Here is a 26,221-nt window from a genome sequence, read left to right as displayed (position 1 = left end):
AAAAATCAAGTACTCATCATATTCAATAAATACTTTACAAGAATATTTTCAGTATATTTTTGTATGAGCCTCAACACTACAACCCTAACCATGTATCAGGCATGTGCAGCTCTGTAGTCTCATTAAGACTCCAGCTCTATAACGGTTTATGAAGACCACTCGTGTTTTTCACAAAACCTGTTTTAAATACCATTGTCACATTTATTTATTTTTTTCCTTTGTATCTTACATTTTCCCATTTTAAAATCCTCTTGGCCGTGCAACCCCAGGACTGTTCCCTGGGCCAGTCTGGCCTCCTCCGCTTACACATGGCATTAAATACCATTACCAAGTGTTCCTTTAATGAAGATTTCCCCACGAGATTTCTACCTGCCATAAACTATTTTAAGCAAGTCATTTATTTCGTTTTCTTAAAAAAAAAAAAAAAATGTGAATGGACTTGCAAATAAAGTTAAGACAGCAGCCACGGTGCTGACTGAGTATGGATGGGAGTAAAACACTAAGCCCAAATAATCAGATCATTTGTATTCTGAAGGTTCCATACAGCAGGTTTTAAGTATTCTAATTATGCAACCAAAAACCATAAAAATGGTTAAAATAAGCAACTGTAATTGCTAAAAAACACAGCTGATGCAAAACTAGAGAAATCATTGTGGTAAATTTGGATCTCCTGTTGCAACAGCATATAAAAATTAACAGCCTGAGATGCTGTTTGTTAAAGAAAACAAGTGGTGCGGTTGGAAAAGTTGCTGTCATTCTCTACAGGTCTTGCTCTGGTTACCCCCATGACACACCACAGCCAGCATAACAAACGCTGTTATAGTTTAATATCATCCGCAGGCTGTCTGAAGCATATCAGCATAAAACTGAATATCCAATTCCTTGCCAATCAGCACAGTGCTGCCAGAACACAAGCAAGGCAAACACTTCTCCTAGCTGCTGGTTGCTCTTTTCTTTTTTTTTTTTTTATTAACGTTAAAAAACCTCGGAATACTCAATTATTTTTTTCCATTAGCAGGTTAATGGGAATACATGCAGAGCATACAGAAATGAGAGATCAAAAGCCTTCAAATGTTTAGAAGTGGAAGCTTGAGAGAAAGCCTTAGCAAGAGAGCAGGAGACTAAAATTAAAAAAAAAGGAAAACAAAAAAAAAAGCATAAAATAAAAATGAAGTATGAAATAGAAAATAAAATAAAATAAAATAAAATAAAATAAAATAAAATAAAATAAAATAAAATAAAATAAAATAAAATAAAATAAAATAAAATAAAATAATAAAATAAAATAAATATTTTTGGAAGCACTAGCTTATAGGAATATCCTGTAGCTACCTGGGCACAGCCGACCAGCATCATGGGGCAGAGAAGTGGCTGGAGGAGGTGGGGGGGTCTCGTGGCCACCCCTAGGGTGCAGGACAGGAGCACGTCCCCTCCCAAGGGGCTGCGGGGAACAGCCCAGCCTGTATGAGAGGCCCATGGTGCACACAAGGAAGCTCTGTCTCTGCTCTATCTGTAGCCCTGGGACTGCTGAAAGAATTACAGATCTGTTTTAATTGCCAGCCCCTGAATTAATCAGAGCACTTTTGTCAGCACCGCTATCCAGATTTGTTTTCGGCATGCTGTTGAAGCATGGTTTAGAAGGACTCACACTCCCCTAGCTCTGCGGTGTGTCAATATGATGGTGCCTTTCAGAGAAGTGCAATAAATGATGCTGAGACTGAAACCTGTCATCACAGAACCACCGAAATGGAACAGAGAGAGTTAGAGCCAAGGTTTTCAAATGAGATTTCTCTGAGAACCAGCAAATCTGTAAATCAAACCATTTTAATTCAGTGTCCATGCTACCTTCCAAAACTGGAAACTGTGAGCTTGATCAATTAGCCTTTATTTCCACAGTTAGGAGATTTTTGAGCATTTACGTCTATAGCTGTATGTTATATTGCCTTTAATTCAATTGTATTGACACACCTAATCAAAATAATCCAAACATATTTTCAAATACCTTTGGCCCATCCTAGGAGCATCCCTTAGTCACATTGCCCCATCCTTAAAATCCTACTTTTTAAAGCAACGTAATCCATCAGTACCCGAATTGAGGCATTTGCAAAATGCCTTTTGAAACTGGTTTTTACTGCAGTAATGATTATCTTTTCTGGATGCAGCAATCAATGAAAATTAACAGAAGATTGTCAAAGGTCTCCTAGCAGAATTTCTGGTTACCAAGGAGATTTCATTGGGGATCTTCTGCTGAGAATATAAGGATGAAAGAAACACAAGACCTACAGTAGACAGTACAAGCCAGTGTTTCCATACAGGATGATTTTCAGGCACTCCCTTGTTAGCTGGTATTTTAAAAGAGAAGTTAGATAAAATATTTGTATTTGGATTCATATCATGTCCCAGACACCTGCTGGGAATTTCAATTTTTCAGTTTCAATTCATAAATCCAATGCAACTTTCTTGCAGGCTCGTCTTATCCACAAACGCTACCAAGTGTTTGCAGAAATGCTACTGAGAATATCTTCTGTAATTTTATGAGTGTGTTTGTTGTACGGGCAGAATAGCTTGTTAAAATATGACCACGTGGTAGCTGCACAGAGACTACAAATACGTTGAACTCTAAATAACCAAAGCCACAACAAAACAAGAGCCTAATGAGGTTCCTGTGCCTGAGGACAACAGCACTGACCCTCACTTGTCATGTATATGATTTTCACAGCACTCTAATGTTCCCCAGGCATTTCACCTACGAGGATGACTTTTGCCTGAGCTCACAAGGCAGAGCAAGGCAGAGAGCAGCGCCAGCACAGGCAGAAGCAGGAAGGCAGCTCTAAGATTCAGTCAGCATCCTTGAAGTGTTATCAGCAAGGCAAACAGCCACAGGTCATTTGGTTTTGGGGGCACTCCCCAAAATAACCACCCCGCAGGTTCTGCTGCACAACTTTAACGTGAGGGTGGTCAGTGTGCAGCTGGAGATCAGACACTGAAGGGTCTCTGAAGGAGAAGCCACTTTATTATAGCTATAAAAATTGTCCACGGCCCTCTTTGAGGATCATCTTCTGGCTCTAGCCCATAAATCACAAAGAAGTGAGCTCTGGCAAACACCTCTGCTCTGTGAATCTGGACAGGAAAATGGAGAAAGGACTGTAAGGCTAAATCTGCAATTTATTCACAAATTCTGTCCCTTAGCATTATTATTAAATAAATGTGCTTTTTTGTTAAATAAGGTCATTTTCAGCAATTAAGGGAAGAAAAAAAAAAAAAGAAGAAAAAAAAAAAAAACTACCATTCCTTCTAAGATCCTCACCTATTTCACAGCCAACAAAAGCCCACCGGGGCACTAGCAGCCAACCAAGCCTAAAAAAAACACCATGCAGAGGAACAGATACAGGAGTTAGAGTCCTTGGGTTTTGCTTCTATAGCTCGCTATAAGCAACAAAAGTCATGGGTAAGATTACTGAGTTTCTAAGCTGTGTAACTGCCCTTTCGAACCAGCCTTTTCCCAGTTTTGCTGTCAGCAGAATAGGGAATAAATTTTTGTTAAATGGCACTTTTAACAGAGCTTGGCATGTTGGGTTTGCACTGAAACCCTGAAACAAGTCACAGTACGTGAAAACACATCAGGCACAGGGCGACAGGAACCATCCCCACATGGGGACATCTCCATCCCCACAGACCACAACCACATCTCAAGTTTATCCTCACATCTCCCACATGAGACAGGACAACTACTGATTGGAGAGGCACAGAAAGTCCACATAATCTGGTCACTCAGGGAAAGTGTGGTTGGGCTGGGAGCCAAGCAGCACGTGCACTCATCTTTGGCCAACAGCCATTGTTTTACCTCTGCTTAAATACAGCCGAAGCTTGCCTCCCCTGGGAATTATTTATGCTTTTTCTTTTCAGTATTTATCATTCTTTTTTTAGCTTGGCTTCTACCTCTCAGGATGCAAGGAGACTGTAGGACTTTCTTCATGCCTTTGTCTTCTTAAGAACAGATTGCAAAGCAGAAGGCAAGATTTCAAAGATGCTGGAGCAAGCAGGAAACTTAAGTTGGATGACACAGGTCTGACACGACTGCTGATGAACCAGCCCTCAACACCTGTGAGGTGGGCATTCCTCTATCTTCCCAACTGAAGGTGCTCTTTGCAGCCAAGTAAGCACTAATGTGCCAACAGCCTAGCGGGCTCCAGTCCCAGGAGAGTGCACCCTGAAGGGACAAGACCCAGCACTTGCACCTGGAGATGAAGAAGTCCTGCTTGTGGCAAGGCTGTGGCTTCAGGCAAGCCAAGTTTCAGATAATAGCCAGACGAAAAATTATGTACATCCTTTAAGGCAACAGTAAATCTAACATTTTAATCTACCCAGGCTACTCAACACTCCTTTGCGTGGCTTGCAGAACCTTGAGGTTTGTGCATTTTAAAAAGCCGTGTCAGAGTGGTTGCACACTGTGCAGCAGTATCAGTACAATACATGTCTGGATGAAGAACAACTATCACCAGTGATTTGCCCTTAAAATCACACAAAGCTTTGATGGTGGCCATGGCAGTGGCTAGTGAAGACCATAGGACTAAGGCAAGCCAGAATACACTTCATAAAAGGTACTGCAATCTCTGAAAGAAGTCAAATGCAACTGCTTGCCCTCTTTCATCTCCCCTGCCTCAGCCTGCCTGAATCTCCCATGGCTTTACCAACCAGAGGAGAGCAGTTCTGCAGCCTGCTGCTTCCTGACTCCTTCCCAAACCTGTCTGACATCAATGTCAACACGATGCAGTACGCGGAGCAGTTGCTGATGCACTTTGATGACCACCACAAAGTATCGAAAGGAATTACCGTGTTGGAAAGGGTAGATATTTCAGGGCAGAAACCTGACTTCTAAGTTTCCAAAGGAGAGGTGGATGAGTTACATTGGGAGGTGTTTCTTGGCTGTCACTTTTGCTCTGTGTCACCCTCATTGTCACGCACATGGCTATGGATGTGGCTATGCAACAAACACCAACAGGCACTCAGCTAGCATCATTTGTTTAATAAAGTCTTTTCTGGTTTTAAAAAAGTTTACAAGACAGATGTGTTTCACATGATAAACAACTAGTGGCTGATCTTTCCTTTTAATAACTTAACCCATGCAGAAAGACTAGACTGCCTAACTTGGTGTTACAGAGCAGTTGGACAATATACCAAAATACACACAGACCTACAGGCTGCCATGGAAACAGGTAGCACATGACATCAGAGAATGAGAATCAAAGTACAAGCTTGCTTGGATAACTTTCAGAATTCAAGTGTAAGTTTAAGGAAAAACCCTGATTTATTTTTGAAATGGAATTTATGTACTGACAGTGAATGTTCTGCTACAATCTGCCTACAGTCATCCTTTATTCAGCAGTCATGTGAAAACACATACACAAAAATGTTACAAGTCCTTTTTACTACTGATACTACACATTAACAACTGAATCTGATAGCATTGCTTTGGTTGTTTCGATACAGAATGATATAGGTTTCTATTGTCTTGGTTCTGTTTTTCCATTTTCCATTCCTATCCAAAGTCCTCGAAGAGTGGTGCTGAGGTGAATGTCTGTTAGGTCTCTCCTCAAGATTCCAGTGTAGCTTTTGTATGAGATACTCTGGAAGGCAAACAAACAGAAACGTTACTGTAGGTAGAGTAGAAAAGTATAGGGTTCCTTCAACTCACATGGACAGAAGTATCTTGACTTCCTGTCACAGCATGAAATTTAATGCTAGGTTGCAACATTTTAGAAATATTCAGCAACCTAGATTTTCAAATGCTGTTAGAAAGGTCAGGCTGATTAAAGCACTCATAAGGCATGCAAACTCCTGCCCTCTAAAATGTTCTTGTATCAGCACATAACCCAGAAACTGTGGGGGAAAGCTTGTGTTCCTGTAGCATCGCAGTAAGGCCAACAGTTGTTGAAAAACTGTACGTTCTCATTTTAGTTTCTAAGACAACATCCTCCTTCCCAATGTGCCTACTCATCACCAATATTAAAACAAGAGGATACACTGAGGGGAGGGGAACTGTAGCTTCCAGTTCTAGTCTGTCTCCAACTTCCAAAATCTTTCCCACTTCCATTGCTAGGGATGATTTTGAGACAGGCAGAGAAACATGACCGTGTATCTCTCAGCACTGAAGAGCACAAAGCAGGATTCTCAGTTAAGTCACTGCTGTGCTCTAAGACCAACCTTTTGGAACTTCAGTCTCAGCCTGAAAACAGTCGTGGCTGGGCCAGATTCAAGACACACAACTCCAGCCAAACACACAACTAGGGAGAGGTTTTCACCCACTTCTCCATTCTGGCATTCTGCTCTGCCAGCTGCAGATCAAAAAGTTTACCCACCAGCAAGATTACCAGAATTTCACCTTTCAACACTTCGAATACAACTCTCTGTAGACTCCAGGTACTGCTTCAGTGAAGTGCCCAGGGTTAGAGACTGCCAAGCAGGAGGACACAACTTTACAGCAGTGTAAAAGCCATACCTGAGGCCTGCTTTGGAGGAGCTAAGGCTCTCTTTCTGAAGACACATCTCCTTCTGCTCCACTGCTTGCGCTGGGGTCATCCTTGTTACGGGGGGCATTTCTTTCTCTACTTGATTCAGAGGGTACCTTGGTTCTGGTCTTCTCTTTTCTTTGCTGTTGCTTTTCAAGTTTTGTCAGCTATTTACAAAGCAAGGAAAGTGAGAAAACACTTTATGGAATAAAGTCATTTCAGAAGACAGTATTTCTAAAAAATCGTAAATGTGAGCATTTGTAGCACACTGGTAACTTAGATTCGTAATAGCTATCACATAGCTATACACATATCATTGAGAAACAAAAGAAAAAAAAGGCTTAGATTTTCAGGTATTTGGAGAAGACAGTGAATTATCATACACTAACATGATCATAACCCTGAGTGCAAATGAGAACTGTGCATACTCAAAGGACTATCCTCTGCTTTTCCTCTGAGTTCCTTTCCTGCTCAACGCGATCTGCCAACACAGAAAAGGATAAAACACAAGGACCAGAAGGGGTGGCTGGATTCCACCAACCTCCTGTTCTGCTTTGGGTCTTAAGTAGCAGTGTCACAGTCTGCAGGTTTCTAACAAGTTCAGGCATCCATTCATACAACACACTTATTTCTACCAGGAAAAAAAAAAAAAAAAGAGAGAGAAAAGAGAGATGAACTTTAGCATCGCATAGGACATAGAATAACCATTTCAAATCAGCTTGGACAAAGCCTTCAGCTAACACCACCTTGCCACCTCTCCACAGATATATTATCAATGCTTCTAGAAAAGACAAACTAAGCTGCACTTAGCTGTCACTGTTACACCTCTTTCCCATTTTTCAGAAGCAGGTTGCAGTAAGTTTTGGGGATGCTACAAACTGATAGTTACTTAAATCACTATGGACACTGCGTGCAGTCCATCAGCTTGGTCAATTTCTGTAATTTTCTGATTTTCTGAAGTGCTTCCATGATGATTCCCCCAGGATAAAGCATGCTACTCATAAGTTGTCACTTGGCCAGCATGATCTTTTCTGAGGTGAAATCTTCATAGAATCGAGTAAGTGAGATTAAGTGTGTTGATTATGAATTAGACAGGCTTGTGGAAGATGCATGTGAAGATGTAAATCTGCAAGCCACTATGAGCTTTGAGGGCAGAATGCAGAGTCTGGGGAGGATGCACAGCATCCCCTTGTACCTCATGGCACATACACACCATCCTTACATACCTGCACACATGGGCTACTCGGCTGAAACAGAATACATGTATTCTTTGATATTTTTTTTTTTCCACAACTAAAACTAGTTTACTTTCACTGTGCGAAATGGCAGAGTGCAATGCATCTATTTAGCATGATCCAGTCCTTGTCACATGCAGATATGGAACAAGCACCCAGGGCATGATACAGACAATATTCTAACTCACGTGTCTGATAGATGCACATTACTATTCTGCCAACAAGCCTACATAAACAGCACGTGAATGTTAAAAGTGACTGAGAAAGCGAGTGCATCTGCAAGAAGAGAAACAAATGTTTGAGAGCCCTTACTATTAAAGGTGCTAAGCATTGATTAACAGTACTTGCATGATGTCTATGCAGTTGGTTTTTATTTATACAAATGGCACTGGGCTCATTCTGCTGCTGAAACCAGGTTTGGGGTTTCGGAGACCTTCAGAGAACAAAAATGTATTGAAGTGGGAAGGCACGGTACATTAGCTGCAGGCTGCAGAAAGCACAGTTTCTAGGTTGCAAAATATTTATTTGTTCACCTTTAAACATCTACATCATTTATCATTGATGTGTGTACATCATTCCTCCCTGGCCTTCAACCTAACAGTTGGTAACTACAAAGTACACGCAACGCAAAGCCAAACCAGGCAAACCTGTTGCAACAAACCAGTAACCTAAACAGCTGCTGCAGCTGGTACCCCTTTCTTTTTTTCATCCTGGCTCTCAGCAGTGACCCTTTCTCAGCAATAATGGTGCAGAAAAAGTGTCTGGGTAGCACATAGTTTTGTAATGTAACTCCATGAAACAGGAAAATCCACTCCTCTCTAACTAGTGTTCTCTTTCTCATTACTTGAAAGAAAAAAAAAAAAAAAAAAAAGCCTAAATCACATAGACACAATAGTTTAAATTGAATTACCTTTTCCTTTGAGGAGCTAACCCAATAAAGCCAACCCCAGATTTCCCAAACGTGGGAAATAGTGGTGTGTTCACACTGTGAACCTTGCATTATGGAATACAGGATCCACGTAAATAAGATATATTTGTTCATATATAATTTACATGGAGGCAGAAATGGCTCGATATATACTAGCATGCCATATTAGCATTTCAAACGTGCTTATACTGGCCAGTTTCCAAGGTGGTCTTGAGGGCAAGTAGCATGCTAAGACTTCTGAAGTATACATAGTTATATATCTTGGGCTTATAAATTTATTTATGTACATTTAGTCTTAAGTACAAAGGGATCAAATTCTCTTTTGAAATCTCTGTAGTATTCATATTCATATTCTAGAGTAAAAAGTAAGCAACAATTTCTAAAGTTATGACATACATTTATCACGAAGGACCTCATAAATTACCACTGGTTCTGTAGCTAATTAGTTTGAGAATGGTGTAGTGGAGAAGCACTGATGGCAAACAGAATAACCAGAGAAAAGTCCAGATCCATCTTCACACCTAGCTCTGTAGCATGCCCAAGACTGTAAGCATGACAACCTAACTAAACCTCTTCCTCACATCTTTAATAGATGAGGAAGAAACAACACCAGGAATAACCCTGAATTTATAGAACAATGCCCATGTTGGCATGATCTGACAGCAGTACTCACCCAGCTCAAAGAAAAATGACAAGTTCATTTATATGAGGGGAGAGGATAATTTTAATCATATGTCTTATTATAAATAAAAATTAATAATTTATTGTAAATTATAACAAGTTAAAGTTTGTAAATGAACTGTTTCATCCATCTAAAACTCAAGTAACACTGAAATAAATAAAGATTTGTGTGTACCTATGGCCATACACACACATGCTCTGCAGTCTGTGCATGTACCGTGATCAGTCTATAAGCCAAAGTTTGGGCACAGAGATGAAATATGTATTTCTCTGTACTCACAAAATAGACTGATTTTCATTATGCAGGCAATAAAAGAATTACACATCTCTTAAGTTTTTCATGTCCTTGCTTATAAAGCGCTTGGTTGATTGAAAAGGACATCACAGAAGCATGCTCTGCCACAAAAGACCTGCCTGCAAGCTGAAAAAAAAATCATGACGGCTCATTTTTTAGTATTACAGCAAGTAACTCTTCAGATACACAATTCCAGCTCAATGAAACGTATCATTAATGCCTTTCATGTAAGTACAGAGTGTGTTGACAGTTATCATCTCATCTTTAGACCTATCATGAGCTGTTTGTGTCTACCGTACCACGATGCTTGCTGGCTAGCTGCGGAGATGGTGCACCTGTATGGGAAACACCTAACTCTACATCTAAAACCCTAAACTCATGCTGAGACCTCTTGGAAGGCTCCTCAGCATTCAAAGCGTGGTCCTCTTACAGCAGACGCAGCACTGTCTTGTAGCAAAAGCACTGTGTCTGCTGATGATGCAAAGCTGAGCGGTCAGCAGTGTGAGAAGGCTGAGGAGGAGGCAGACAGCTGGAGCCAAGCACACCACAGCCAAACCCTGTCAACCCCACCAGCACACAGAGAAGGAAGAGAGGCCAGTAACACAGAAGAATGTAAGCTTAAAATGGCAAGGACCAGCAGGAGGAAGAGACTTCCCCCAGGCCTGAGGTGCCCTGGCAGAACTGCTCCACTGCTCTGCGCGCTGAGGATGAAGGACAGGTCACGCCAGAGGAGATGGCAGGGCTGACTAAACCAGCCCAATCTGCTCCCTGAGTAACTACCAGTGTGACGGGTGATAGTAGTGGGTGACCCTCTTCTGAGAGGTACAGGGAGAAGCCTGCTCTTCTAGGGTCGGATGGGGCCTGTCTGTCTGAGGAGAGAAGAAGCATCTTTAATTACAGGCAAAGAGAGCTTTAAACTACAGCTGCTGGGCACAGGGAACGCTGGTCAGCATCAGCAGTGGCTGCTCAGAGAAAAGAAAAGGAGCCGAGGTCAGTGAGAGCACGTTAAGAGCAGTAGTCAGCTTCCTTAGGGCACAACTTAAAGGCCTCTTCACAAACAAGAAAGGGGAGCTAGAATTTTAGCCCTGTCTCAGGGCTACAATACCACAGGCCTCAGTGAGGTGTATGAGGTGAGCTGAGATGGGTGGCTACAGGCATTGAGGAGGGACAGGCAGGGAAGGAGAGGAGGGAGGTAGGCCTCTACGTTAGGAAGGGTCTTGATGGCGTGGAGCTTAGTTATGGTGATGGAAGGGTTGAGTGCCTTTCGGTAAGGGAAATAATGTGGTAGGAGCACGTTATAGACGACCTCATCAGGATGAAGAAGCAGACAAAATATTCTATAATAATTTAATTCTACAGTAATTTCATGATAAATTATTGAAAGTCGCTTGGTGAGCACTGCTGCCAGCTCCTTCAGTTGCATCAGGGAAGGTTTAGATTGGATATTGGGAAGAATTTCTTCAGGGAAATTGGGCAGCCACTGGAACAGGCTGCACAGGGAGGTAGTGGAGTCACCACCCCTGGGGATATTTAAGAGACACGTGGGTGCGGCACTTAGGGACATGGTTTAGCGTTGGAGTGCGTAGGGTTAGGTTGATGGTTGGACTTTATGATCAAAAGGGTCTCTGCTGACCTAAGCAATTCTGTGACCTGTGTGTAGTGCGGTTATGTCTGCACAAGCACTGAAACATTCACATTTATAACACAAGACCAGACGTCCTCTGCATTGAGCTATGAACATACCACAGACAAAAATATGGGCACAGGATTAGAATCAGGACCCCTCAAGCCCTTAAGACAGCCTTACGTACAGACAAAACAGGAGTAACAAAGCCTGAAAAATCACGCAAAATAATTTCAGATGTAAACCTGCAAATGCTGATCATTTTATCTAAAGCCACAGTACCCTGGCATGACTTCCATGTTACGACTTTGGCAAGAATCACAACCCACAAACAGATCAGTTGTTCAGAAACTACTAGCCAGCAAAATCTGTCTAGATTTTGACTACTAGTCAAAATCTGATTGACTAGATTTTGACTACTAGTCAAAATCTGTGCTTTGCCTCCCTGGGGAATCAGTATCTGGTCTGAGCCTGCTGCTGAATTTCCTAAGCATGGAAGAAGTCAGAAAGATCTTGAAATATCTCAAGTGTCCAAGACCATCTTCCTCATGACAATACACAAAAATACAAGTCTTCAGTCCACAGAAACTAACTTTTCTTATCTGCCGTTGCAATACAGATATTCTACACTGCTGGGACACTGCTGATAAACAAGACATTTTGAACCATGTGGACACTGCTTCCTTCCCAACAGATTGTCTGAAATACAGAGTAACAGTTTTGGAAAAAGGTCAGAATTTACATTTGGCTTGACAGCTTCTTTGGCACATCCTAGCTTGATGCAATTTAATAGTACATCACAGGCATGAAAAAAAAAAATGAAAATTAAGTAATTATAGTGGAAAGCTGGGCTGCTCTTTGAAACGTTTCACTATTCAGAAATGTCTGCCATTCCATCAGCTGTAATACTATCATACATTACTTTTGAAACCAATTTGCTGTAGGATGAACATGTGAACTAGCACAAGAAGTCCCCCACTTGAAAATGCTAATAATTCTCTGAGTTGTTTGTTTTGCTCAAGTTAATTTCCCACATCCTAAATCTCCTCTCTGTCAGTCTTGCTTGAACAAACAAATACATCCAGCGTTCCTGATTTTCTGTGATCAATGTGTACACAGAGATTGATTTCTGCTCTCCAGACAGCTTTTCCTTTATTTAACCATCAATAACACCAGGAAAAAGTGAATGACACCATTGGCAGAATTGTTCTGTTAGCAGTCTGCCAGAAAATCAGTGGCAGTACTCATGTTTCTGGAACCACAAGATGATTTGCAGATGTATGTTTTAAATTTCAGTAGTTGTGTCCAAGCTGCTACGATTTCAAACCTCAAAGTAAAAAATGAAGAGAAGGAGAGGGGAGGGATTACAACAACTTTAAGGACAGGCTACATTTCCAAAAGAGACAAATCCTTCAAACTATCATAGGGTCACTACAAATAAAGCAGTTTAGTACTAATGTCACTAAGCGATGACAGCACTGAGATAAAATGGTTATCAGAGTCCTACTGCAAAAATAAAGCCACTGAAAGGCTGTGGCACAAAGACTGTCTCACAGCCTGCTAAGAAGGCAGCAGATCATCTAATATTTTCCTTTTCCTTTCCACATATCTGTACCTTAGTCTTATGATCAAAGCATTATCAGCTTTTTTTCCTTAAGAAGAGGACAGGATCCTTTAGGCCTATGAGCAGCTCACGCATGGCACTGCATACTTCATTTTGTTCCTAAAAGAAATGTAAGCAGCATACAATCAAGTTACAGTATCTGTAACTTCAGCCTGAGGCAAGAAAAGTGGTACCTGCTGTTCGTAAGTTAGCCTGGTCTAACTGTCCTCCCAGGGGCTTGGAAAAATTCCCTAGCAGAGGAGTTTATCCCTGCGTGGGGATATCCCCACTTGTTCTCCTCCCCATTCTTTATCACCAGTGATAAAGTGATAACAAGCTGAGCTCTCTTTGGTTCATTTTTCTCACCAAAACTTCTGGTATAAGAAAATGAACTCTTAGGTTTCGTGTTTGTTTAATAAGTAAGCTCAGCATAACTGGAAGAAGGCAAATATCAAAGAGGCAACACAACATCTAGGAAAAACGTCAGCTAACAGAGTTCAGAAAAGGACTGTACTTTATTTCTCATATGGTGCATATGTCAATGTGGGAAGGAAATAAAACTAGATTAAAAAGAAAAATCAGGGAAAATCCATTCCTCCTGCAGATGGAGGTCATCACCATACAGCCATTTACCATAGATTAGGATCACAAAATATTCGACACCAGCTGCATAAGTACAATGGTACTGATCACACAATACTAAAACAATCTCCATCCTTCCCCAAAACAAAAACACAAGCTGAAGCAATACCCTCTTGGGGGAACCAAAACACCTTCACACTTGTGGTTTGTTTTTTTCCACTTGTGTCCATGTCACTTCCCCTAACACTTCTTCCCACTTTTTTTCCATTTGGCTGCTTCTACTAGCTACAAAATCCTTTGAAACAAGCCACGTTATCTCTTTAGCTTTCCCCAACATAGGATATAAAAATACAAAGCACTCTGGGCATTGCTAACCTAAACTCAGCAATGATCACAACAAACTTAACTGAGATAGCACAGACATCTTTTGTCTTGGTGCCTACCTCTGCAATTATCCAAATGGATGCATGCAAATTCAAAAAGGGATTACCCAAAAATTGCTTCATAGGTTAAGGTTGGAAACTGCAGTGCCTGTGTTTTGTACTAGATCATTAAGAAAAATCCTTTTGTTTCCTGCATCGTAACTGCAAGAAATACCCAATCTACCCTCGCTGCAAGACTTTTCAGAAACACTTGATCTACCCTCACAGACGATGTAGGAAATGTAGAACAGTTCAAACGGGAGATCAAGGCACACCATTGCTCTGCCATCCACATATCTACAAGTTATATTTTCCCAGCAAATCAGCAGCAGCTCCATTCCTCCGCAGGGGAATGTGAGTGTTTACATCTGCTAGCCCTTAATCCAAAGACAGAGCTGCTGCTGCTCCTAATTACATATGGCCTGGGCTGTGAACTCTGTGCTACAGCTGTGAGAGTACAGACAGGCAGAGAACAGGTGTGTGTAGCTCTTTTAGGGGCTAAAACATCACAAAAGGAGCAGAATTTGAAGATAAAAAAAAAAAAAAAAAAACCTCCAAAACAATATACCCTAGCTATTTAAGGCAACAAAAATAAACAGCTGCATGCTGTTAGCAGCTTGTTACCTTATATAATTTTAATTCCAATGCTTTCTCTTCTCAAATGCTTTAGCCATACATGCCACATCAGTAGGATTGGTCCACCTGCTGCTAATCACATATGGTCTCATCACCAGTCTGAAGAATTGAATGATTTTACTGCAACTGATCCTTTGCTCAGCATTGCAGTACAGATCGCTGATAGAGACCTTCTGCCGTTTAAATAGAAAGACTAAATTGAATCTCAAAAGTTCAGATTAAAAGTAGGCAAATGTGGAATAATCCCAGAGCAGAATCAGATGGGTTTTGTTATCTTGGTACAGACAACATTCCTCTCTTCATACACACAAATAAACAACAGCAAACAGGAAGAAAAACATCTGTGACCACAGGAAACAAGATAACTGGGATGGATTTAAACTGCAGAAGTGTTACAAAGACTTAGCCTAAGATTCAAGCTGTAAAGCCCTGTAAAAGATTACCCCATTAAGCACTGGCATCTCCATCCCTGGAGGTTTTTCAGAATCCAATAGGCAAAGCCCTGACACTTGCTCTGGCTGGCCTGGCTGTTGTGCAGGGTGACAGAACTGCTTACCTCCAGCTAACAACAGCATATACATACTGGTAAAACTTCTTCCTTGCCCAAACACTGAGGGAGTTGGAGAAGGTGACCTACACAGGTCCCTTCCAACCTCAACTTCTCCGTAATTCTGTAATTAGGGGAATTGTATATGAGAAGCTGAATAGTCAGAAATACCAAATAGCAAAATGCCAATTAAGCTGTTACATTAGCACTAGGATAACTTGATTCTGTTCTGTCTGATGTTCTCTACTCAGTGCCTACTTTGGTCCTTAAGATAGCTCAAGGTAAAGTATTTGTCAGTATAGCACTGCTTTCATCAGTTACTGTTATGAATACCTTTAATTAAGAAAATTAATAGGTTTGAGATATGCAAAGGGAGTTTATCTAGAAGATATTACTTCAGCTTTTAGCTAGTCAGTTTGTGCAACATGACGCTCAAAGACACGGTGAGCAAGCAAAGGAAGTGCTTTAAATCACCATGTTGATTGCTCTTGTGTACCCTCTCCTGGTGCCTGTGAGTTGGGTTGGTTTTGTTATTTATTTTCTTGATGTAATTTTTTTCAGTTGACAACCTCTTTCAATAGTAAGAATTCGTAATTTTAAGGAGAAACTACAGTATAAGAGACGATGCTTTAGACTGTCCCATGTTCTTTTCCCATTGGGCTCCAAATGCCTTATGTATGGTGGTTTTTTTTGAGCTATGTAGAATTCCCAGGAGACGCCTAATTCCCTGTATTTTCCAACCTCTGTTAGAACAAAAGAGGGAAAAACAGAACAGCGTGCATGAACACACAAACTCTGAAGAAAGAGCTCTGCTGCCACAGAGTGCCTTACATGCCAGTATTCCCAAGTACACATAAAGGCAGATGTATGAATTCACAGAGGAGGCACAGCCCCGTACATCTGCCCTTTCCAGGCTCGTTTACCTGTTTAGGGTCGACAGCGGCAGCCGGGGACTCCAGCTCTATTGTTACAGGACCGTCATTCTGGATGTGTACCTGCATGTAGGCACCAAACTTGCCGTCTGAAAAGGATAGAGACAGAAGTACTGAAAGGGTAACATGTACCAAAATCTTTCCCAAATGTGCTACTTAAATAAGTGATAAGTAAATAAAGCACAGCCAATTAAGGAACTGCAGAAAGTTACTAAGAAAAAAGTCTACATGCACTCAGCTTTGTGCTCTGATATTCAGAGACAACAAACATACAGCAAAGTACAGAGATGTCCACAAAACAGAACAAGTCCACAGATAATCACACTTCAGGTGAGGCAGGACACTTCTCGTAGGCAGGAGATAAAATTGTAAAGGATGTAACAGTTAAGTCTAGGGATCCAGTCCAGCTAATAAGCTGAAGTTTTGAAGAAATCTTAAATATGGGCAAAGGGTTAAAAAAAAAAAAAAAAAAAAAAAAAAAAAAAAAAAAAACTATTCTGAAGCACTACTTTGGGACATCAGTTTGCAGGGCAATCCCAATCTGATACAGTAATTTCTATGCTCCTGTCTCCAACCTAGGCCATTCTTTGTAGGAGTTTGGTAAATAGCTTTTGAAATTTATTTTTTTTTTAAAGAATACTTTTTAAATAGCTCTCTGTAACCGTATCCTCCCTCTCCCGTACTTTGCTCATGAAAAAGGACAGCCATTCACATTTCCCATGCACACTTGGACCTAAAACAAGCAAACAAAATCCTCCCCAGCACTTTTCTTCAAGGCTGAGAAAGTGGTAGAGAAGCCATCACGTTTACCAGAACCCTCACAGCACTCCCAGGTCACAGCACTTTCCACCTTAATTGTCTCTGCCTCAGAACTGCATTTGAGGGACATCTTTGTAACAGCTCTCTCCCATTCTCCTCACACTTAAACTTCCAGTCTTTTGACCCAAGGAGAATTCACCTCAGGTCAAGGTGAAGCACTGCTCAGAGAGTTTAAGATTAAGAGCTAATGGAAACAGTACTTAAAAGCAGAAAACGCTGCCCTCCTCTGTGGCCTCTCTTCCAGATCTTCCTCTCAGTGCCTTGCAAACACCACAGTATGAAAGGCAGAGCAGGCTTCAGTCGTGGCAATCTCATTCTCTTAAGCAATTTAAAAAGCCATCCAAATGAGAATTTCTTCACATACTCCAAAATTATTGCACTCATTCCAAAATGTCTTGTGGGCCACCACTCGCCTCCATCTTCAAACTACTGATTGCAAACTATATATTACAAAGTTGATCTTGTTCCTAGAAGCAGCTGCCACCCCTCCTTACCAAAAAGTGATGTGTCCTGTAGTTTCAGGAACTACAGACCCTGTGCAGCGTGTGCCTTCCTTGTAGGATGCTTCTGGCCTTTTGTGCTGGCAGCTTCTTTATACAACAAAACTAAAAGGTTCTAGCGGTGCACCAGTTAGCCTGGCTCTTTTCAAAAAGTGGCCTCACTGTAATACAGTTCTTATTCTCTGCAGCTTGGGGGTCTGGTCTTGCCTGAAAGAACAAGAGAAAGCTAAAAACTAAATTCACTTCTTCCATCAATACCCAATTCATCATTCATCATTCTACAGCAGTATCTCCCCCAGTGCTGGCTGCCGGTGTCAAAAACTTGCTCCTGCCTTCTTTCCCTCGTCCCAACATCAGCAGTAGTTTCAGTATCAGGCACTTCACACAGGCTTTCTGAGAGGGCATTTATCATTTTTGTGTTTTGGTTTCCTGAAAGTTGAGACACAAGCCTGACTCCTCCTAAAACAGCCAACATGTGTGGTAGTGCTCCATTTTGCATTCACCTCAGAGCGCAACTCTGTGGTACTTGGGCTGAAAGGCTGCAAAGGAGCTGAGCTGATTGTTGTGCCCTTTCATGCAATTTCTGAAACTCTGATGGAGACAAATCCCTCTTCTGCACAGGACTGCAAAGAAACTGAGGATTTGATCTCTTCCATCTCTGTCCCAAGGCAAAATGAAGCCTCTCTGGACCGATTTCATATTTCAGTCAGAAAGAAAGGAGCTGAAAGAATCCACCCTCCTACCATGTCACTTGTTATCCTGGTAACTTTGGGTAAATTTATCCCACACGTGGTCCTGTAATGTCCATGGGAAACACTAGCAACTTACCCCTGAATACTATTTCTTTTCCTGCTTTTTATACCACAATGCTCTTCAAAGTAGTAAGCAATTTTAAGACTTCTTAACTGATTGAGTCAGCTCCTTGCAGCCTCCTCTGCAATAAAACAGGATCCTATAAATGACAAGTTTATTCTGCTGGCCACCCATCTCTTCAAATTCCTTTGCCCTTAGACTCTGGCACACGCCTTCTTCAGAGGCAAAGAGGATTTTTATCATCTGAGCTGCGAAAGACAAGACAAACCTACGATGTAAAGACTTGAAAATGAAACATAATACACTTTCAGAATATTTTTTGGACATATCTCCAGCCTCATGACCTAGAAATTTCACACTGATTTTATTCAGAAGTTACTTCTAAGCTTGTCTATTTGGAAAGTTATTCCTAATTAACCCCATGTGAGTAACCTTGCTCCAGATAAGCGCACTTTATTCCAAAGTGGCAATGCTCACAAAGGGAATTGATCCAACAGAATAATTCTGCTTTCATCCTGCACCAAACCTTAATCTGAACTAACCTCCTTGTTGTGGAAAAGTCCTCCCACATTGCCTCAGATCTTGCTATTAAGGCAGGGAGATGTTTCACACTCTTTGCCACGCTAATCCTCACTGCCTCAGAAGATTAATCCACATTCAGGACAGAGAGGGAAGGTCTGACCCGCAAGAAGAAGCCTTGTGTAAGCCTAGTTTTTGGATACTAGCTTGTGCAGAGCGCTCAGACCTGCATTCACCAGCTCTGTTCCTCACAGTGAATTGAGGTATTTAGGAATTAATTAAGAATTAATTCCACAACAAGAAGTGTCAAATCAAGAGTAGCACTGATTTCTGATGCACCCTTCTCTCCTTTCAAGATACCGTTTGTCAAATGTTCCCCTGCTCGGGGTGTGAGAGGATAGTTTGCACTTCTCTTTGGGGACCACTGGTCACTCTTAGCTCCCAGTTGGCAAGTTCCAGATAAACCACAGGCCAGATGGAGGAGTTGCCTGCCCCAGCATGTGTAGTACCTGAACTTCTGACAGCCAGATGAGACTAGGGAAACAACAGCAGGAGCAGTAAACACAAGGCTCTTAAGCAATACAGCAACACATTCAGGAGCCTTTGACTCAGGTACACAAATACCCTTTTAAATAATGAATTGATTCTTCTAAAAGGTATTAAGTGTATTTGCAAGATCAAAGGGAAAGCCACCTGCACCAACCCAGAGAATCAAACTCTAATCTTCCAGTGACTACAACTGCACGTGTGTGGAGGAGAAATATCCGAGGCCACATTTTGGAGACAGCAGGCAGAGCCTCACGCTGATAAACTAAGCCTATTTTAATAGCCCCTCAGCTCATGCATCAGCGCTCCTTCCCAGGGCACCCCCATTACCTTTTGTAACCTAGTGGCACGCAGGACAGACACCAGGCTCTGTTTTTGTTATGTTTTTGGTTTTGTTACAACTTTTTCAGTGCAGAATTCAGTACATTTGCATGTCGCACTAAATCACAGCCCAGGCATCACAATTGCAAAAATCTCTATTTACTCCCGAGCAGTCCTGCTCGCATGTGGCCAGCCAGCATGCAAAGGCTCCATCTTTTAACCCACCTCAGCTCAGGGGAATTGTAAACTCCGCTGCTGCAACTGCATGGCTTAGCCTGCTATCCCAGAAACTGCCAGGCTACAGAAACCTTGCACCCACAAATCGATAAAGAAATGAATAGCAGACAAACAAAAAACACTGGCAAAGCAATTGGGACAACAGAAACTTCAATTGTAAGAGACTAACAGGCTTGAATGCAGCCCAGTGCAGGCTGGAACAAAACAGAAATAAAGCAAAATGATAAATTAACAGGTGGTTCCATTGCTGAAAGCAGTTTCAAACGCATGTGTTATCTGACACAGTAGCACAGGCAGCCACTCTGGCATTTCCAAATCTATGTTTTCAGCATGAAAAAAAAGAACAGAAGCAAAGGCTGGCTTTGAAGAAAACACTGGCAATCAAGTGCCAAGATATGGGCACTCAACAGCAGTGGCTATTCATTTCAGGAGTACAACTTATTGACTGAAAAGAGAATGTTAAAAAGTTGCTGTCAGAATACACAAAATACTTGAGAAACAGAACATTTTCCAAATCCCAAGGATAAAGATGTGGATATGTAAAGATGTTGATACGATCAATCTTCATGGACCTTGTTTAAGTGAAAGAAGCAAGCCCATACCTGCTTTTACTTTACCCAGACAAAGGGGCCCAACTTAATCAAATCTTACCAGAGCAAATTTTATTCCCATTGGCTTCCCAGGAAGTTCTGTTATCAGTTTCAGAGGCACAGGAATGGGTCCTAACTTAATCACAATTCAACAAAAGATAAAAATTCAAAAAGCACACGCTCTGAATTCATTAGACGAGAAGTTTTTTGTTACGGACCAAAAGGAATGCATGGAAGGGGTGTAAGAAGTGCACTCCTTATCACCAGCAAAGGGTGACTGGAAGAATATATCAAGCTATTGGAAAGTTGACATAAGACAAGCATTTTATGCACATGTTTCACTGCACCTCCTTGGAAAACACTTCTTAGTAACGGTACCTTATCTTTCATCTACAGTCAACACTGAGATTAACCTCTAAACCTTCCCCCAGCTATTTTTCTGCCTTTTTTCCCCTTTTCCCTCATAAGGAAAGTAAGGCTGACCATATCATGATCTCAATTTTTCCGCTTCAGTCTATTAATAACCTCCATTAAAAAAAAAAAAAAAGTCCTTCTACACTCATCTTCTGGACAACCGTATCAAAAACTCAAGTCTAAATCTGCAAATGGATGGAAAGCAAACAGAAAAGATTAAAGGTGGATAAAGCACAAATGCAAAGGGAAGCCAGGCATTTTCTGGTAAAGAGAAAACTGTTGCATAAATGGCATATAGATGAGGAAAGAGAGTCTACATCAAACGCTGTTTTCAAGCAGCACATTACACCTCCCACTGTCTTCATTATCACTTACCAGAACGCAAAAATAAAGTGACAGATTGAGATGCACACGCCGGCAATGCCTTCCAGCCTGGCCAACCACCTACCCCTCAGAAGAAATGCTTGCCCTGGGTGAGCCTGGCACCAGGACATCCAGCCTTTGAGCAACCCCAGAGCTCGTTCTCATGGCTGCAGCCTCCCTGGGTTATGTGGTCAGTCACTGCTCACGCTGTACATCTGACAACAACACAGGAACATCTAAACATCAAACTGTTCCAGAGGAACACCAAGAAATGGCTTGGCTAGAGGAAAGCTGGACTGATCACCCCATCAGGCTGCTTGTAAATGCACTGTAAAACTGCTCATCTATCGCTGCATAAAGACAGCTGCTTTGCAACACAGACACTCACAGAATAAGGTAACAATCACAGAAGAACACACATATGAGGTCTACTGGTCGCATCAAGGACCTTACCAACCTTTCACCCTTACCTTTAATAAGCTCTGGTTTGTAGGCTTTTCTTAGCTGCTCTAGGAAGTTGTTATAAAAACTCTCCGCCTGCTCTGTGGGCATTGCCATGTGGTAGTCGGGTTTGTTTCCTTTCAGGATGCACTGGAGAGTAAACTGGCTCACACACAACACTTCGTACTGTTTATCCATCACACTCTTGGACCAGTGTTTCCCACTTTCATCTTCAAACACTCGCAAGTTTAAGATCTTTCGAACCCTAGAAGGAGAAAAAGATTTACAAAATTTCTGAATTGTCCCATGCAGGATCAACGAGTACAAGTAATACGTACCACACAGGAAGAGATAAAGGGGATGGCAGATGCACATTCATTCTGTCTCCACATAACAGATCCCTTTATCCTTTCCTTCCTAAACCACAGAAATATCCTCACATTAGGTAGAGCCGTAACAAAGAAAGTCTTGCACACAGACATAATATTATCTGACCATTAATTAACATCTTCCGTCTTTTTGTAGAGAACAAGATCAGGACAGAACGACTGCACATCCATCACAGGGTGCCATAAGATGGGATAATAAGCCAGAAAGCCTATTCTTTACTATCTGATTTTACGAGTCACAACGTTATTTAACAAGTAGAGCTTTGGCAATTTATTCCTCCTACTGCACTGGGAAATCATACTCATTATGAAATGAGATCATCCTGAACTATGGTTGTTACCAAACATGATTCACACACACTCCTCCAGCTTGGTCTCCCACTAGCATGCATCCCAAACCAGATGCCACAAGCCCTGTAAGGAAAGCACTTTTCCATCAGGACCAAAAGAAAAGCTGGGAACAGTGCAGAAATAGAGGGAGCAGCAAAGTGGTGACCGGGATTTGTCATTTAGATTTGCATTAGGGCTGATGTTTGGATGTGGGGGCCAGAAAAGACTGGTTTGAATGCTCAAAGAGGACAAGGACAAGGGGCCTTTCACAAATGAATCCTAAAAAGCAGCAGGCAGATGTACAACCCAATCAATGGTTGGACTTTGATTACAAGAGTGAACGCATGCTACTCTCCAGTCTTTAGTTTCTTCTTTTAGCTTCTCCACACCTGCAGCATCTGCCAAGTAAAGCACATCAAGTGCAAAGTATTTCAATTGCAGCCATCAGCCAGACATTTTACCTGCACAAGAGGTGAGGCAGGTAGCATAAAGTAAAGGTGAAACTTTATTATGGGCTAGCTTCAGGCTTTGCCACCACTAAGGCACAGTCACAGAAAAATATCCCTGCCAATTTGTGCACGTCAAAGGCAAACAGAAACAGCTTCTGAATGAAGCACAGTTAGAAGCTTTGAAAGGCCTGGCACATAGGTTTAAATTATCATCACAGCTGTGTTTTAATGAAAAAGGTATTTGCTGTTTCATCTACAGGATTACAAAAGTTTCCTTTAATAGCACTTGAAGAGCCTGGTTAAGCTGATTTCTTGTTATTTGTTCTTTTCAGATGCCGGCTTCCTGCCTTTTCTGCGTCACCCATCCAAACATCCTGGCGTTGCGAGCACGGTCGTTGGTGATCACCCACTTGCAATATTCAAAAGCATCTGTCATTCATCAAGGCAGGAATGAGAAAAAACAATATACTGAATGCCACACACCGAAGAGACAAACAGAAAGGCAAGACACTGGAGCATGTCTTGATTAAAGTGTCTTCAGCTTTTCTGCCATTTTCCATGGATTTCCTAAGACCTTCCGACCTTCAGTTTGCACCCTCACATTGTACTTTCTCTTCCTTATCTGCTAAGCATTGTTCTCACCTTCACTTACATTCTCCACTCTTCACTGTCTTCCCTCTTCTTGAATTATCTGTTTCTTCTTTGTCTTTATATAAACTGCTATCAGCCCCAGAATAATAAAAAGCCTGAAGGAGACAGAATAATCGCCTGGAGAACTCTCTCTCATGTGTTTGGTGGCTGAATTGCAGTATTTTGTGGCCATGGAAGGGATGGCAGAGCCAGGCCTCCAGGCTGCCAAAATTGATTCATCTTTACAGAAAAATAACTGATGGGATTTTCCAGTCTTTTGGAACAAGAGAATTTGTCACGCACAAACTGAGTCTGAGGTTTCTGATATGTACCGTACGTGAAGCATGGAGTCCTCTAGGGTAAAACTCTTAAAGTAAAAAGGTCAGACATTCAAATAAGGGAGATAAGAAGAAAAAAAAAAAAAAAAAGAAAATGTTGATTCTTCCTCTTCTTTACAAAAAAAAAATACACATAAACAGGAATTGAAAAACTTATTTTCTCAATGGGACATAAAAAAAAAACACCAACTAAAAAAAAACTGCATTCCAGGTAAAATCTCAAGAACTAACACTGGCAAATCTGTGTTTCCCAACAGGAGTGCCTCATTTCCTTGACTAGCAGCATAGGCATTACTGATTCAGAGTCACGAATTTACAAACAAAAGAGTACAAGGCAAAAGGAAATACATGACTTACATGTGCTCCAGTTCTCTTTGCGTGTCTTCCAACGAAATACCCAGCAGCACACAGAGGCCTCGTCCTATTGAACTTATTTGCTCACCACCCACTAGGGAAGAGGGAAAAAAAGAGAAAAAAGATTAAATGCATTATCTCATTTTGTGACACAGGTAAGTATTAATTTCAGCTGTACAACCACCACAGAAAACATCATTCTGAACCCTTTTTATCAGTCTTATTTTTACTAGAGAGTAAGGCATTGGGATGGGTTGCCCAGGGAAGTGGTGGCATCACCGTCCCTGGGGGTGTTCAAGGAAAGGCTGGACATGGTGCTTGGGGACATGGTTTAGTGGGTGACATTGGTGGTAGGAGGATGGTTGGACCAGGTCTTTTCCAACCTTAATGATTCTGTGCTATATACAGATAATTCTTCACTGTGAGGGTGGTGAGGCACTGGCACAGGTTGCCCAGAGAAGTTGTGGATGCCCCATCCCTGCAGGTGTTCAAGGCTGGGCTGGATGGGGTTTGGGCAACCTGATGTGGTGGGTAGCATCGCTGTGTGTGGCAGGGGGCTTGGAACATGCTGATCTTTGATGTCCCTTCCAGTAAGGTATCAGAGAAGTCCTGCAAATGCAGGGTCTCAGCAGTGAGGCACCTGCTCACCACACTCACTTCACCATTTAGGAACACCGCACACAGCCCACAACCAGCTCAGCAGCGCTACCGAGAGGCACCAGGACTCCCCTCAAACGCCAAAATCCCCCCCAGTGACTTATATCCGCGAATTCACCCCATTTCCCCACGGCTCCCCACACAGCCTGAAGGCTGAGCGAGGTGTGGAAGGGGAGACACGGAGGGGGGGGGAGAGAGAGAGGAGGAGGAGGCGGGGGCGGGCGGAGCGTGGCGGGGGCGGGCGGAGCGCCTCCTCCTCTGCCCCCCGCTCCGTGTCCCGCTGTCGGTCCCGGTGTCGCCCACTGACCTGTGACACTGGCCTGTGCCACCCGCTGGACGATGGCCTTCATGGTGGCGCAGCGGAGGCCCGGATCGGGGAGGCTGCGGCGGCGGCGGCGGAGCTGGGCAGGGGAGGCCCGGGGGGGGGCTGGCAGCGTCCCCTGGCGGGGCGGAGGTGCTGCGGCAGCCCTGGAGGGGCGCCGAGGGTGGTGCCGATAGGGAAGACCCTGAAGGGAAGCCCCCAAACCCTGGGTTTTAGGGTTTTAGGCGAGGAAGCTGCTGGGAGGTACCAGCAGCCTTCCGTAGGAACTCCCTCTGTGGGAATACGGTGTCTGTAGGTGCCCAGGAAACTTCTTGAAGGCTTCTTGAGGAGGCGGTAGGTGTAGGAACAGGGGAGCCAGTAGTTAAAGTGTGTCTGTAAGTTGGAGGCAATGCGGTATAAAAGCCCCTGGGGAATTTGGGGTGGGGCAGCTGTGTGTATAAACGCCCCCTACAAGACGGGCTGGAGGGCTGGGAAGCAGCTTTCTATACACCAAGGTGGCATCTGCAGTCTGTGGGGAGGCTGTGTAAAGATCAGCAGCAAACAGGCATCCTCCTAGAAAAGGCCAAAGGGAAAGGGGGAAGCCTCTGTAGAAACAGGGAGGTGTCTGCAAGGGCAGGGGCAGTCCCCACAGAAAGGAAGGTCTGCATATGCAGGGGATGCGGTCAGCTTCCTTCAGATGGGAGGCAGCATACAGGAGAAGCCCCCAAAAAAAGGAGGCTATGTCCACAAGGACATGGGGGCAACCTTATAGAAACAAAAGTTACAGTCACAGCAGTGGGAGGCAGCATGTGTAAGGATTAGGGATACCCATATATGAACAAGAGCCTGGCAGAGGCAACCTCCTTTAAAGGGACCCAGAAGCTCTAAGAGGAGGGGAAACCCCTATAGAAATGAAAGTTAGCAAACTCAGAGAAAGAGGTAATGAGTATAGGGACTGAGGGCAGCTGCACACAGGGTCAAATCACAAGACTTGGTCCCTGTACCTGAACACAGTGCCCACAAAGACCTGCGAGGGGACAGCAGGTCTCTCGTATAGAGGTGCTGTTTGCTATAGGAAGCAGTACTCCTGGAGCCACGTTACACAATACAAAGCTTGCTTGGTCTTTCAGAACATTCTTCATGCTTGTAACAGAACAAGCACCACCACTGAGCTGGGAAATCTCCACAAAAAGCTGCAGCGGGTACATGGTCAGAC

At 42.6% G+C, this 26,221-nt stretch overlaps 1 protein-coding gene across 1 annotated transcript; it reads right to left on the bottom strand.

The window, feature by feature from the left end:
• Positions 1-5,011: 5,011 nt before the first annotated feature.
• Positions 5,012-25,356, bottom strand: DTD1 (D-aminoacyl-tRNA deacylase 1). Its single transcript, XM_084514829.1, has 6 exons — positions 25,012-25,356; positions 24,051-24,141; positions 21,587-21,822; positions 15,986-16,083; positions 6,500-6,676; positions 5,012-5,627 (listed from the first exon to the last, which is right to left on the bottom strand). The coding sequence occupies exons 1-5, from the start codon at positions 25,052-25,054 to the stop codon at positions 6,521-6,523; spliced, it is 624 nt and encodes a 207-aa protein (XP_084370955.1). The 5' UTR covers positions 25,055-25,356; the 3' UTR covers positions 5,012-5,627; positions 6,500-6,520.
• Positions 25,357-26,221: the final 865 nt, after the last annotated feature.

This window comes from Aythya ferina (assembly GCF_964211825.1).
Source record: "Aythya ferina genome assembly, chromosome: 3".
NCBI classification, from domain to species: Eukaryota; Metazoa; Chordata; class Aves; order Anseriformes; family Anatidae; genus Aythya; species Aythya ferina.
This window is presented reverse-complemented; position numbering and strand designations above follow the sequence as displayed.